The sequence below is a fragment of the Rhincodon typus genome, chromosome 17 (assembly GCF_021869965.1).
Source record: "Rhincodon typus isolate 14 chromosome 17, sRhiTyp1.1, whole genome shotgun sequence".
Lineage (NCBI taxonomy): Eukaryota > Metazoa > Chordata > Chondrichthyes > Orectolobiformes > Rhincodontidae > Rhincodon > Rhincodon typus.
The window spans coordinates 49,142,755-49,155,325 of record NC_063348.1 but is presented as its reverse complement, the minus strand read 5'-3'; the positions used below and the strand labels follow the sequence as shown (position 1 = coordinate 49,155,325).

Genomic DNA, 12,571 nt, shown 5'->3' with positions numbered 1-12,571 from the left:
AAACGTCAGCCTTCCTGCTCCTCTGATGCTGCTTGGCCTGCTGTGTTCATCCAGCTCTACACCCTGTTGTCTCAGATTCTCCAGCATCTGCAGTTCCTACTATCTCTGCTACAAATTACAGTTGATTTTGAGGTTAGAATCTGTTGCTAAACTCAGTGATGTTGAAAAGCACATATCATAAATTTGCTTGAAATATATGACTGTGGAATTAAGAACGATGGCATCTGCTGTTCATGCTGGAGATGATTGAAGTAAATTCACGTGGAATCAATGTCTATGGTCGCTTACCCCTCCATTGGATGTAATGCAATGGCTCGGGGTTTCTCCAAATTTTGCCACAAAAGTACTTTTCTCTGCGTTCCATCAAGATTAGAGACCTCGATACGTGATGTCCCAGAATCAGTCCAGTATAACTTGTTGTGGATCCAATCGATGGCCAGCCCACCTGTCAGAGATTACAACTTTTTTGGAGACGTTACACAGATATTGTTAGCATTCTCTTTTCCTTTTGTGGGTCAAGAATTATAAGGCTGTACCTAAACGTCTTTGTGGCAACAAACATACACATGAGATATAACAGAAGCACTTCTGCTGACTGACATCTGACTGATTCACAGGGCTATAAAAACCAAAAGAAAGTAAGTGACAGAATGTAAAACCTTCCTTCCTCTGTGCAGTACAAACTATTTTATAATTAGCCTGTTTCCATTTCCTTACCAGACTCTACTGAAAATAAACATTTTAATTTCCAAAAATACAGGACAGATACAGATCAGAAACAATACAAACAAACAGTCTACAAATATATTCACTGGGTCAGTCAGAAATATCAACAAAATGAAAAAAAAAGGCTTAAGTTTTCAGGCCTAATTAGAAATTAGAAAATGACATGTTTTAACCAAGCAACACCCTTCCTCCCAAATCAAAGTCAGCCATAAATTTCAATTGATTTTATTTCAGTTTCTACCACATCAAATGCCACACACTCTCGAGGGAAAAATAGATTCGTGACATCTTAAAAATAGGCAATGTGCATTTCTGTACATACAGAAGCAATGTGAGGGGGAAAAATCAGGTGTGTTGGTGTTAAATACACACCTGGAGAAAATCTGTCTTTTCGTTAAGCACAAGGCAGAGTGATAATTACATTGCAAGTGTAGTATAAATTGTTAGTGTGTGCAGTTCAGCTGGGTTTGTAACCATTACAGGCACCCGATTAGAGAGGGGTGTTGCGTTTACTCTGTTTATCTTGTCATTCTGTTTGACTGTGTTCAGTCTAATGCAGATGTTCCAAGGGTGGGCAGGGTTGGTGGGGCTGGGGGGGGCAGTGAACGAGAAAGAGGTGCAGCCTTATATGTCCAGAGACCTTTGGAGTTTAACCTGAACAAATCTCAGTTGCACAGTATGGTGATACTGTGCCTTTAACAGAGATGTGTCCCTGTCCTGCTTCTCTTGTAAAGGGGTATTGTCACACTGGTACCCATGTCTCCTTCTTTTTGACAAAGGAATCAGGAGTGGGAGGCATCATGGCTCACACAGACCCAAAAAGATTTTAGTTTTGCTTTCAGTTAGTTGCTGGTTTCTCCTGACTGCTGGAGCTGTAAGCTTGAGTTCCCAGCTGCTAGAGTGAGGTCTTTGACAGCAAGGCTTCCTTTTAAAAATCAGAAGGGGTAGATTGCTTCTTTCAGTGTTTCTACTGGACTGGAGAGAGACAGCAAGTGAGAATAATAACTGTTGCTGAACTGCCTTTGCCAAGGGTGTGTTTGTGGGATGCTGCCTATATTGGAACAGTTAGTGATTAGTGGTTAAGTAATAAACGATCTTGTTAAGCATTTCAATAAAGTTATGCCAATTCTTCTTTTTGTTGTATTTCAACTTTGTTACAAGAATAAAGCATGTTTTGATTAAAGCTTAGTGGTGAACCAATGGATTCATATCTGCAACTCAGAGCCTTACACATGCCTTTATAAAAAATATTTAAAAGTAAGGTGACCCTAGTGTACACTGGATTCTGTTGGAGTATTAGAAGGAAAGGTACCTGATGCACAGAAATTGGTGGCTACGCATCAAATAGAAGTCTTGATTGCTCCAACTTGAATTTTAGAATTCAGTGAAAAATCAAACACTTTGTGCCCAGATTCTCTAGTTACTCAGAAACCCAGCTGTTTCTCTGCCAGTCCAGCACAGTGCATGCAGAAAGAGAGTAAGACTATGTCAGTGGAAGCCGCGGGCACACTCCAGGTAGGCAGTACGTTATCAGAAGACTGTGTTTTGTGACCAGTTCCAGTGACACCGGCTTGAAACAATAACTCCAAGAATTTACTGTTTCAAAGTGTCCTGAAGTTTCTTAGCTCCTATCGGCTTTATAACTGGAACAAATGTGACATTTCAAAACCCACAACCTCTACCAAAAGAACAACAGATGCATGGAGAATGCAGCCAAATTCAAGTTTCCCTCCAAACAACTCACCACCCTAACTTGGAAATACATCGACGTTCCTTCACAGTTGCTGTGTGAAAATCCTGGAACCCCTTTCCTGACAGTGGCCGTCCCTATATCTCAAACGCTGCAGCAGTTCAATGAGGCAACTCACCACCAGGGCAAAAATGATGGCTTATCGAGAGGCATCCACATCCCATGAATTAATAAAACAAACTGATTTTTGATGGACGCTGAAAATATTGGAAGGAAGGTGCAGATCCAAGGCAAAAAAAAGAAAAAGAGAAATCTGTTCTTCCCTATTTGGAGATGGAATTCATATGAACCAGCTCAAAAAGAGATCATGAACCACATGTGTTTGTGCTGCAGTTTCTGTTCAGGACAACAAGCCAACTAAAGTGCCACTTGGAGCCCTAAGATAAACCACAAGGGCTTTTATTTCCAAAAGACAGCTCTTCATCTAAAATAACCACTGAAGATAATTGAAGAGTTTTGATGACTACCCCATAGTAACGTTGTAACAGAAGGTTAAAGAAAGAGTGCCACATTCCTGGAATTCTCTCTAAATCACTATTTCAGCAAATTTTCATCAGCACTTGAGGTTTCAATGAGGTATTTGGCTGACAGACTCGATTTGTTAGATTTCTTTCCCATGCAGAACCAGATACACAGCTTTCCCTGAAGTGGAAACCTCTGAGATGGCTACGAATTGCAGGGCGATATGATGGGGATTGCTTTCGGCCATTTGCACACCTAAAGTAGGTGGTGAGCAGTGGTTTGCACCGGGAGCTGGAGGCCTGAGGTCCGCTCAATCCCAGGTCCTGAACCCCATTAACCAATCGGCAGTGAGCAGCATGCACCAACTGAGGGGTAACCCACAAGGGGATGAATCTGTTCCAATCCCGGCAGAAGCCCTTTGATATTTCCTGGGACTGGCAACAGGAGGAAATCAGGCTCAAGTGGAAATGAGTGTGTGGCCTGGAAACAGGCAAATGCGAGGAATTATTGTTTTAAGAAACATACTTTTTTGAGATTGATACCAGCAGGCTCTTGGAGGGACACTCGTTACTCTGTCTCAAAATATTTTTAGCCTAACTGCAAATGCAACCAAAGCAGCCTCATTTCAAGAAGGGGAGGAGAGGTGTAGGGACTCAAACAGGGGTTAGTGACCCCCACTTCGCAAATGCACTGGTGTCAATTTCAGCCATGGGCCCAACGAACCAGTCCTGGACGGTTTTCCAACATGTAGGTGGTGCAATTAGAGGACATCTTCACTACTGCCATATTGAACATTTATTTGAGTCTTGCTGAATGTCACTAAAGCTTTCCATCTCACACTCATCAGGATACATGCAGGAATGTCAAATCTCAAACAATCACACTAATTTATACGACAGGAGAATAGTGTGCTGATTAGTTGGCAAGTCAACTCTCATTGGCTGATATATTGGCATGGAGAAAGCAATGGCGAGCCACAGTGTAGGCACAATGGGTAGAATGGCTGCCTTCTGTGCTGTTACATTTCTGTGGTTCTGAATTGAAAAGAAACAGAAGGCTAAAACTTATGCCTTTTGTTTACAGAGGACTGTAGTAAAATGGCTGCTGCTGGTTGAAATTTGGCATTCTTGTGCCGGTCCTGATCAGTGCAGGATAGAAAGCCTCAACACCATGTCTCTCCTCAGTAATACTCAAGTCCAATACTATCTGTGATTATTTGACTTCAATTAAAAAGAATATTGTCTGCTGTGTAAAATGGCCTAACAGTCCATTATCAGCTGTTTCATCCAATTGACAAAGACAAATTCTCCCCACCACTTTTTTTTAAGACTGAGAGTCTCCAAAGACGGCCTCAGTAACTAAAGGTTTAGGATTCTCTGTTCAGGTATTTTAAAGGTTTCAAGGTTAATGACTAAATTTGCCTTCAGGAAAGAGCAGTCTACAACCGTTTACTACAGCTTTATTATAAAAAGGCTGTCATTTTACACAGGTAAAGTCAGGTGATCTCAGGTCATTGTGGTGTGTCGGCACTGGGTAAAGAGCCCAGCTGTCTGACCTCTGACAATATTCCTGGTAACAGCATCACTCAGATCCACGGCCATTATGTAAGAAAGTGCAGCTGGCAAATGTGGGCATTTTGAAACTGTGGAATGTGCAAAAAAATAGAAGTAGTGACATTCACAAACACATTGATGGCTCATTTCTGGACATTGATGAGAATGGCCAACAGTCTTCCTGCTCAGTCTGACATTGGAAAAATAGAAACTAGGAGCAGGAGTAGGCCATTCAGCCCTTTGAGCCTGGTCCATCATTCAATATGATCATGGCTAACCATCGAACTTAGTATCCTGTTCCTGCTCTCTCCCCATACCCTTTGATCCCTTTAGTCCTAAGAACTGCATTGAACTCCTTCTTGAAAACATTCAATGCTTTGGCCTCAACCGCTTTCTGAAACCAATGATAAGTTTCAAAAGTCTGAAGAAGAGTCTCCACACCAGACTTAAAACATTAACTCAGTTTCTCTCTCTACAGACGCAGCTGGACCTGCTGAGTTTCTCTGTTTCAGTTTCAAAGGTCTGTCTTGATTTAAACCAATCCATACCTGGACTCTCCAGACCCGTTGACACCACTTCCTCCACGTTACTCCCATTCAGATTGGCTTTCATAATGCGGTCCAGGGTCACATCTGACCAGAACACAAGCTCCTTGTTGTGGTGGAAGTCCAGGGCAATGGCATTCTCCAAGTTGTTGAGGAGGAGCGTATACTCTGACCGTCGGGGAAGTACCTGGCGAATATCGATGCGATTTGCAAACAGCAGCACTGGTTCTGGCCCTGAAGGTAATAACAATTTCACAGACAGGTAAGTTGATGGACATACTTCAGTCAACGAGATTTCAATTGCTGCCAAAATTAATTCCTGACCAACCATACAAAAACGATTTATTTATTCAAAGACAGCTGAACATGTGCAACTGACAAAGACTTGTTGGGCAAAAAGGCCTGCTTTCCATTCTATAGATTCTAGGCAATGAACCTTATCCATAAAACCATAAGACATAGGAGTAGAAGTAGGCCATTCAGCCCACTAAGTCTGCTCTACATCCAATGAGAGATCATGGCTGATCTGATAATCCTCAACTCCACTTTCCTGCCTTATGCCCGTAACCCTTGAGTCCCTCATTAATTAAAATCTGTCTATCCCAGCCTTAGATATACTTAATGATCAAGCCCCAACAAGCAGCTCTCTCTGAGGTTATGCCTTCTAGTCCTAAATTGGTCCACAAGGGGAAACAATCTTTCCATATCTAACCTGCCAAATCCCCCAAGAAACTTCCATGTTTCAATTAGATCAGCTCTCATTCTTCCATATCCCAATGAGTACAGGCTCAACTTACTCAACCTCTCCTCAATGACAGACACACCCCCACACCTGGGATTATCCTAGTGAACCTTCTCTGGACAACTTCTGTCAACTCAGGCCATAGCAACATGGGGCTACAAATGTCGCTACTTCTATGTTATGATGTTTCATAAACACGGACACAGTAGTTTGATTCATTCCACCTTTGCCCCTAGTTAGACAGGAAGAATTATAACTGTGGGGAAATAGAAATGTAGTGGGAATGTCACTGGAAGAGCAATCCAGAAACCTAGGCCAATGCTCCTGGGAGCCAGGTTTATAACCCACCATGGCAGTGACTAGAATTTAAAATTCAATGAACAGATTTTTTAAAAATCTGGAACTGAAATCCTATTGTGATTCTTTGGTTTTTAGTTGAAATGTTGGCAGGCGGGTGTTGTTACAGACTGCCAAAGAGCAGAAAGAGCACGCGAGAGACAGGGTGCTGCACAAGTTCCAGGCAATGACCATCTCCAGCAAATGAGAATCTAACCAGAGCCCCTTGAAATTCCATGACATCACCACCACTGAATCCCCAACGATCAATATCATAGGCATTATCATTGACCATAAACCAAACTGGATTAGACATATCACTATCGCCTGGCTCCCAAAATCTGTCCATCATCTCCAAGGTATGAGTCAGGAATACTCATAGAAAGACAGAACATAGAAGGAGTAGACCATTCAGCCCCTTGAGCCTGCTCTGCCGTTCAATATGATCAAACTCAGTTCCCACTTTCTCCCCATACCCGCTGATCCTCTGAGCTTTCAGAACTATATCTAACTCCTTCTTGAAAACATTCAATGTTTTGGCTTCAACTGTTTTCTGTGGCAGAGAATTTCACAAGCTCACCATTCTTTGGGTGAATAAAGTCGTCCTCACTTCAGTCCCTACATTCTATTTGCCTGCTTGAGTGCAGCTCCAGGAACACAACACCATCTTCCACCATCTCTGGGTCAAACTCCTAGAACATGCTTCCTAATAGCAGCATGGAGGTCCCCACAGCTCACCATTACAGTCTCCAGGGCAATTAGGGATGAGTAATAAATGCTTGCCTAGCCACTGACATCCATACCCCGTGACTGAATAACAAAAACTTACACTTCAATAACAACTTGACCAGAGCAAAGCAAGTTTCAAGTTCCAAAGGAGGTCAGATGGTGAATCTGTAGAATTCAATGCCACAGAGGGCTGTGGAAGTCTTTCAGTGTATTTAAGACAGAGACAAATAGGATCTTGATTAGTAAGGAGATTGAGGGTTACACGGAGAAGGCAGGAGAACAGGGTTGAGAAACGTAACAGCCATGATCGAATGGTGGAGCAGACTTGATTAGCTGAATGGCCAAATTCTGCTCCTATACCTCATGGTGAACATCGTGAAAACAGAACCAAGTTGGAATTAGGGAAGCCAGGAAAGTAAAAGATCTGTCTCTCTACCCTAACATAATTCAATTTCTGAAGAAAGTCTGTGAAAGCAATCGAAAGGGTGGGGAACACTTACCAAGTGCTTTGCAGCCTCGCTTGTCAGGGCGTAGTTCATAACCCTGTACACACCAGCACTGGAATCCTCCATCCAAATTGGTACAGCCTTGGCTGCAGTATCCATCCTCAGCACACTCATTAATGTCTGCACAAACCAGCACAACCACAACGTTATCACAAAGCACCTCAGTGGCATTTGTTTGTTAAGGTAACACTTCTGACGTACAACGCTTCCTTCCCCTTTTCAATCTCCTGGTTATAAGGCATCACACACAGGAGACCTTCTCCTGATAACAGCAGCTCTGAAACCACTGACGTGATATCTTATAAATGTGCTTCAACTGGTCACCGTGACAAACACGGACACATTTTGTCCCTTTCACCTCCCAAACAATGAGCCAGGATAATGATAGGGCACAGCGGGGATGGTGTGAAAGGACAGTACTTTGTCAAAGATTGAAAACTGCTTCAAGTGTCTGCAGTGTCAGAACTTGTGTCAGATGGTGTTCAAAATAATTATGAACACTAATATAGCAGACATTCTTTATGATGCACACATTGGGTTTCCAGTGTAAAACCAAGTTACGGCTGAACGATATTAACAAGTAAAGTTATATTTTCTCCTATTTTTAGCAAGAAAAATTAGGATTTAAACAAAGATTTGGGAGCCACAAGATCCTCGTGCTATTGGCTAATCTGCAGTATGTTGAACCATATTATAACAGACTTCCGCTGCACTTATGATTGGGAACTGGGTTTGTCAAATCAGAACAATCAACAGATTGTTAACCTCAGGCAAACACATCTCTGAAATCCTGTTCAAAAAGACAGATAGGAGCTCATAGCAGATGATAAGTCCTGTTTTATTGCTACTATTGGTGCTATTAACTGAACAGCACACAGTGCTGTGCAATAATGTTCTTTGTGTCACACAACTAGCAAAAGTAGTGTTCAGGTCAAGAAATGTTAACAAGAAAATCAAACCCATTGCCACTTCAGCAATTCAACAAGCACTCTGTAATCGATAAGTGCATGCTCCATCAGAGCTTCACTCGCTTTATTCTAATCCAAAAATACTGACTTTTGCCACAATCTCAAAAGAGCATCCAACTGCACCACATTTTTTTCTAGACAGCAAACAAAGCCAGTTTAAACTGTGGATGAAACAGGACAGTGAAGAGAACTGGGGTCTTACTCCAAGAACACTTGGGGTTGGGTCATTCAGTTCATTCAAAGCTCAGTTAAACAGATTTCTGTTGAGTCAAGGGTTATGAGAGTGGAAGAGGGGAAGAGACAGGAGAGTAGGAGTTCAGGACACAGTGAGATCAGTCACGATTTTATTAATCAACACAGCAGCCTCAGCTCAAAGAGCTGAATGGCCTGCTTCCTTTCTTGTAGGTGTCCAACACTGGCCCATTTTATGCTGTTGGACCAAAACGTTCAAACTGAGTTGAGGTTGAATTACAGCCTAAAGGGGGAACACAGTGTCCCACAGCCAGCCACAACTTACTGCATTACTTACCAAATCCTACTGAAGTTAAATGGAAAGGGTATTGGCAGTTCCAGAACAAACAATCTGGCAAATCACCAAAGGCCAAACTGCAACTTCACCAAAGCTGATGCATTCCTAAAAATTCTGCCCATTGAGCCAAGAGTCCTACATGCAGACTTCTTCAGACTTAGACAAGAGATTGTACTGGGAGGTGGTGGCCGAGTGGTATTGCCACTGGGCTAGTAATCCAGAATCACTGGCTAATGTACAAGGGACATGGGTTCAAATCCTGCTGTGGCACAGTGTGAAATTTGAATTCTATAAAAAAGAAACTGGAACTTATATGTAATCATGGTCAGTTGTCATAGAAACTGCCTGGTTCACCAACATCCTTTAAGCAAGGAAACTTCCAAGATACTAGCTATGACTCCAGTCACACAGTAATGTGGTTGACTCTTAACTGCCTTCTGGGCAATAAATGTTGCTCAGTACCATACATCTTCTGTTAACAAATAAGGAAAACAAACAAACTGAAGAGGCCATCATTCATTCTGCAGACTTATCTACCATTTGATCATTAAGTGTAGTGCTGAAAAGTTCATGGGTGAAAACATGGTGAAGGAACAAATGACTGGAAGAGAACGTGAGTACTGCTTGTGTGAGCAGTGTACTCTCAGAAGTCAGCTTCTGTGTACCAATCCCTGATGGGAAGACTTTGGATACCCCACTTCATGCACTTTTCTGGTAACTTTGTACCTAAAATAATTCTGCTTTTCCATCTGGAAATCTGAAATCTGGAAATGCAACACCTCACAGGAGGAGGAATTACTGGGTCACAAATTCTTCTGGTTCTGATTCCTCTAGACATTATTAGTTCACCAATGGTACAGATCCATCTGCCGTGAACAGCTAACGTTGTCAACTTCAATAAAAATTGGAAAGACAATGGCTTTTATTGAATGAATTGCTGACACAAAATTAAAAAGCTGAAGGTTTGCTCAATAAGTTGGCGATCACCAGGGTGTGAAGCAACACCACATTTCAATGCATGTAAATGAGCTTTCCGTGAATCAAAAGAGTGCTGTCTGAACTTTAACCAGAGGAAATCAATCGTACAAGGAAGGGTGAGATGAAAAGTCTCTCAGTGAGTAGAGGAACGGCTTTGATGAAGTGTCTTGTGTCACAGTGACCAATGTTTCTGCGGTTTGGGGGAGGATGACAATGCAGCAGCTTAATGCACCCAGAGTGAAAGTTCCAATATTTGGGCCCTACCTTGGCACAGTTTTCCATTCGCCATTAATCGATAGCCTGTGTGACACGTGCACTGTAAAATACCTCGAACTTGCTGACACTTGTGTGCACACCCACCATTGTCCACATTGCAGCTTTCCCCCTCAGAAGGTTCACCTGGTTTTAAAATCACAAAGTTAGCCTTTTACATCTGAACTGCAGTGATATATCCTGCAAATTATTTAGATGGATCTTTGCTTTCAAATATTTGTTTGTGGACGCACTGGCTAGGCCAGCATTTGTTGCTCAGCCTCAACTGCCTTTGAGCCGAAACTGGCCAATTCCTAGAATTCCGTGGATTGTAGCTAGGGGGTTCCAGTATTTTAACCCAACAACAGGGAAGGGATGTTAGTCCAAGTCAGAAGGGTGACAAAGGGTCACAATAGAGATTGTAAGAACTGCAGATGCTGGAGTCTAAGACAATGCAGTGTGGAGCTGGAGGAACACAACAGGTCAGGCAGCATCAGAGGAGCAGGGAAGTTGGCGTTTTGGGTCGGGACCCTTCTTCAGAAATGGGGAGGGGAAGGGAGATCTGAAATAAATAGAGGAAGGGTGGGGCTGGGGAAGGTAAGTGGGATGGTGATAGGTCAGTGCAGGTAGGGAGTGGTGGGGATTAGTCAGTGGGACGGGTGGGGGCGGATAGGCGGGAGAGAAGATGGACAGGTTGTGTCAGGTCATGGATGCATGGATGAGACAGAGGCTTGGACATGGGATGAGGGCGGAGCTGGGGAGATTTTAAAACTGGTGAATTCCATGTTTAGGCCATCGGGCTGCAGGCTCCCGAGGCGGAATATGTGGTGTTGCTCTTCCAGTTTGCGGGTGGTGTCATTGTGACACTAGAAGAGACCCAGGATGGACATGTAATCATATGTCATCATTTGAGAATTTGAGTTTTATGTTGAAGTAAACTCAATTTGCGATTTCAATTTTGTGAAAGTAACTGTTTTAAGAGATCAGAAAGTCATTTGGAACAGTGAACCAAATACATCATTTCCAAGAAAGCGTATCAATGTAACAATTAACACTTTAGGAACTTGCTGATGTATGTACAAAGCTCAATTTTTATGGCTTAGAGAGAAACACAGACCTGGGGGTCAATTGTAAGTCTGAGTTTAATTTAGAAGAATCAAGTTTCAGTTATATGAACAACTTCACCTTAGTACTGGGACAGTCTGTGAGTTGTGCAGAGTTGAGAGTTTTATTGGAATATCCTGACAATCAGAACTGAAAAGGAACCTCCAGGTCAACCAAATGGCCATCAGCTCTTCAGTCCCAGTGGCACCACAGAGAGCCCTGTGGAGGGGGAGGAAAAGGGATTGTTCACAAGGGCAAATGGTATCTTCCAGCAGAGGGCAGTCTTTACCACAAGGAGAGTGATCAGCCCTACCCATCTCCCAGGCAACTGTTCAAAAATGACAAGAGGCCTAGGAATAATCCTCTTGCCAATCCACTTGTTGAGAGAAGAGTGTATGAGACAAACTGGAAAACTGAACCCATCGAGCACTAAATTTAGTCTGATAGAATTACGCCATAAAGACAAAAAGAGTTCATGGTAAATAAGTCTGCATTGCTGCATAGAAAATAATTTTGAGGACCTCATAGGTAAATTGTTCAATATACAATGCATTTAGCTCAAACTTACGGCAATTCTGATGTGGGATCTCATCGCTGCCATCTTGACAATCCTTGGCACCATTGCAGACTTTCCGTTGCCCAATGCAGCGCCCAGTGCCACATGTGAACTGATCTGGAGCACAGTGTGGGAGTTCTGCAGCAAAAATTCGAAGGGTTAATATCGTGGAGTCAACTTTTGCCATTTTGCCCTTCAGTGCGGAGTTTTACCCATTGCTGGTGCAAACAAAAGAATTGGGAACAATGGTGTGTCATTTTCCAACTTGAAAATGGATTGGAAAACCACACATCTCATCACCCAAAGGGACACTGCCGAAAGATGATGCTCCCATTAAAATGATAAAACTCACTATCATCACATTCACTAAAATGACCAGCTTCACAACTATTGCGACTGCCACGTATCCTACTTGTACATATCACATGGTCTGACCTTTGCACTATTTATTATCCACAGAGTTTGTGTGTGTGTGTGCGTGTGTGAGAGAGAGAGAGAGACAGACAGACAGAGAGAGGTGTGTATGTATGTGTGTGAGAGAGGCGTGAGAGAGGTGTGAGTGTGTGTGTGTGTGCATACATGTGAGTGAGTGAGAGAGAGATTTGTGCGTGTGGTGTGTGCAAGAGTGTGTGTGATGTGTGTGTGTGTGTGATGTGTGTGTGTATGTGAGATGTGTGTGTGTGTGTGCAAAAGATATATGTGTGTGTGGCGTGTGCAAGAGTGTGTGTGAGATATGTGTGTGTGTGTGTGAGGTGTGTGAGATGTGTGTGTCTGTGAGGTGTGTGAGATGTGTGTGTGTGAAAAAGATATATGTGTGTGTGGTGTGTGCAAGAGT

General features: G+C 42.8%; 1 protein-coding gene across 3 annotated transcripts in view; it reads right to left on the bottom strand.

Moving 5' to 3' along the window:
* lrp4 (low density lipoprotein receptor-related protein 4) overlaps positions 1-12,571 on the bottom strand; it is a 359,208-nt gene that overhangs the window by 85,209 nt on the left and 261,428 nt on the right. For all 3 annotated transcript variants that reach the window (XM_048607192.1, XM_048607193.1, XM_048607194.1), the window contains 5 exons: positions 11,749-11,874; positions 10,089-10,223; positions 7,344-7,469; positions 5,040-5,270; positions 289-445 (listed from right to left, as the gene is read on the bottom strand). In XM_048607192.1, the coding sequence (XP_048463149.1) occupies positions 289-445; positions 5,040-5,270; positions 7,344-7,469; positions 10,089-10,223; positions 11,749-11,874 (775 nt within the window). The remainder of the gene's footprint in view (positions 1-288; positions 446-5,039; positions 5,271-7,343; positions 7,470-10,088; positions 10,224-11,748; positions 11,875-12,571) is intronic.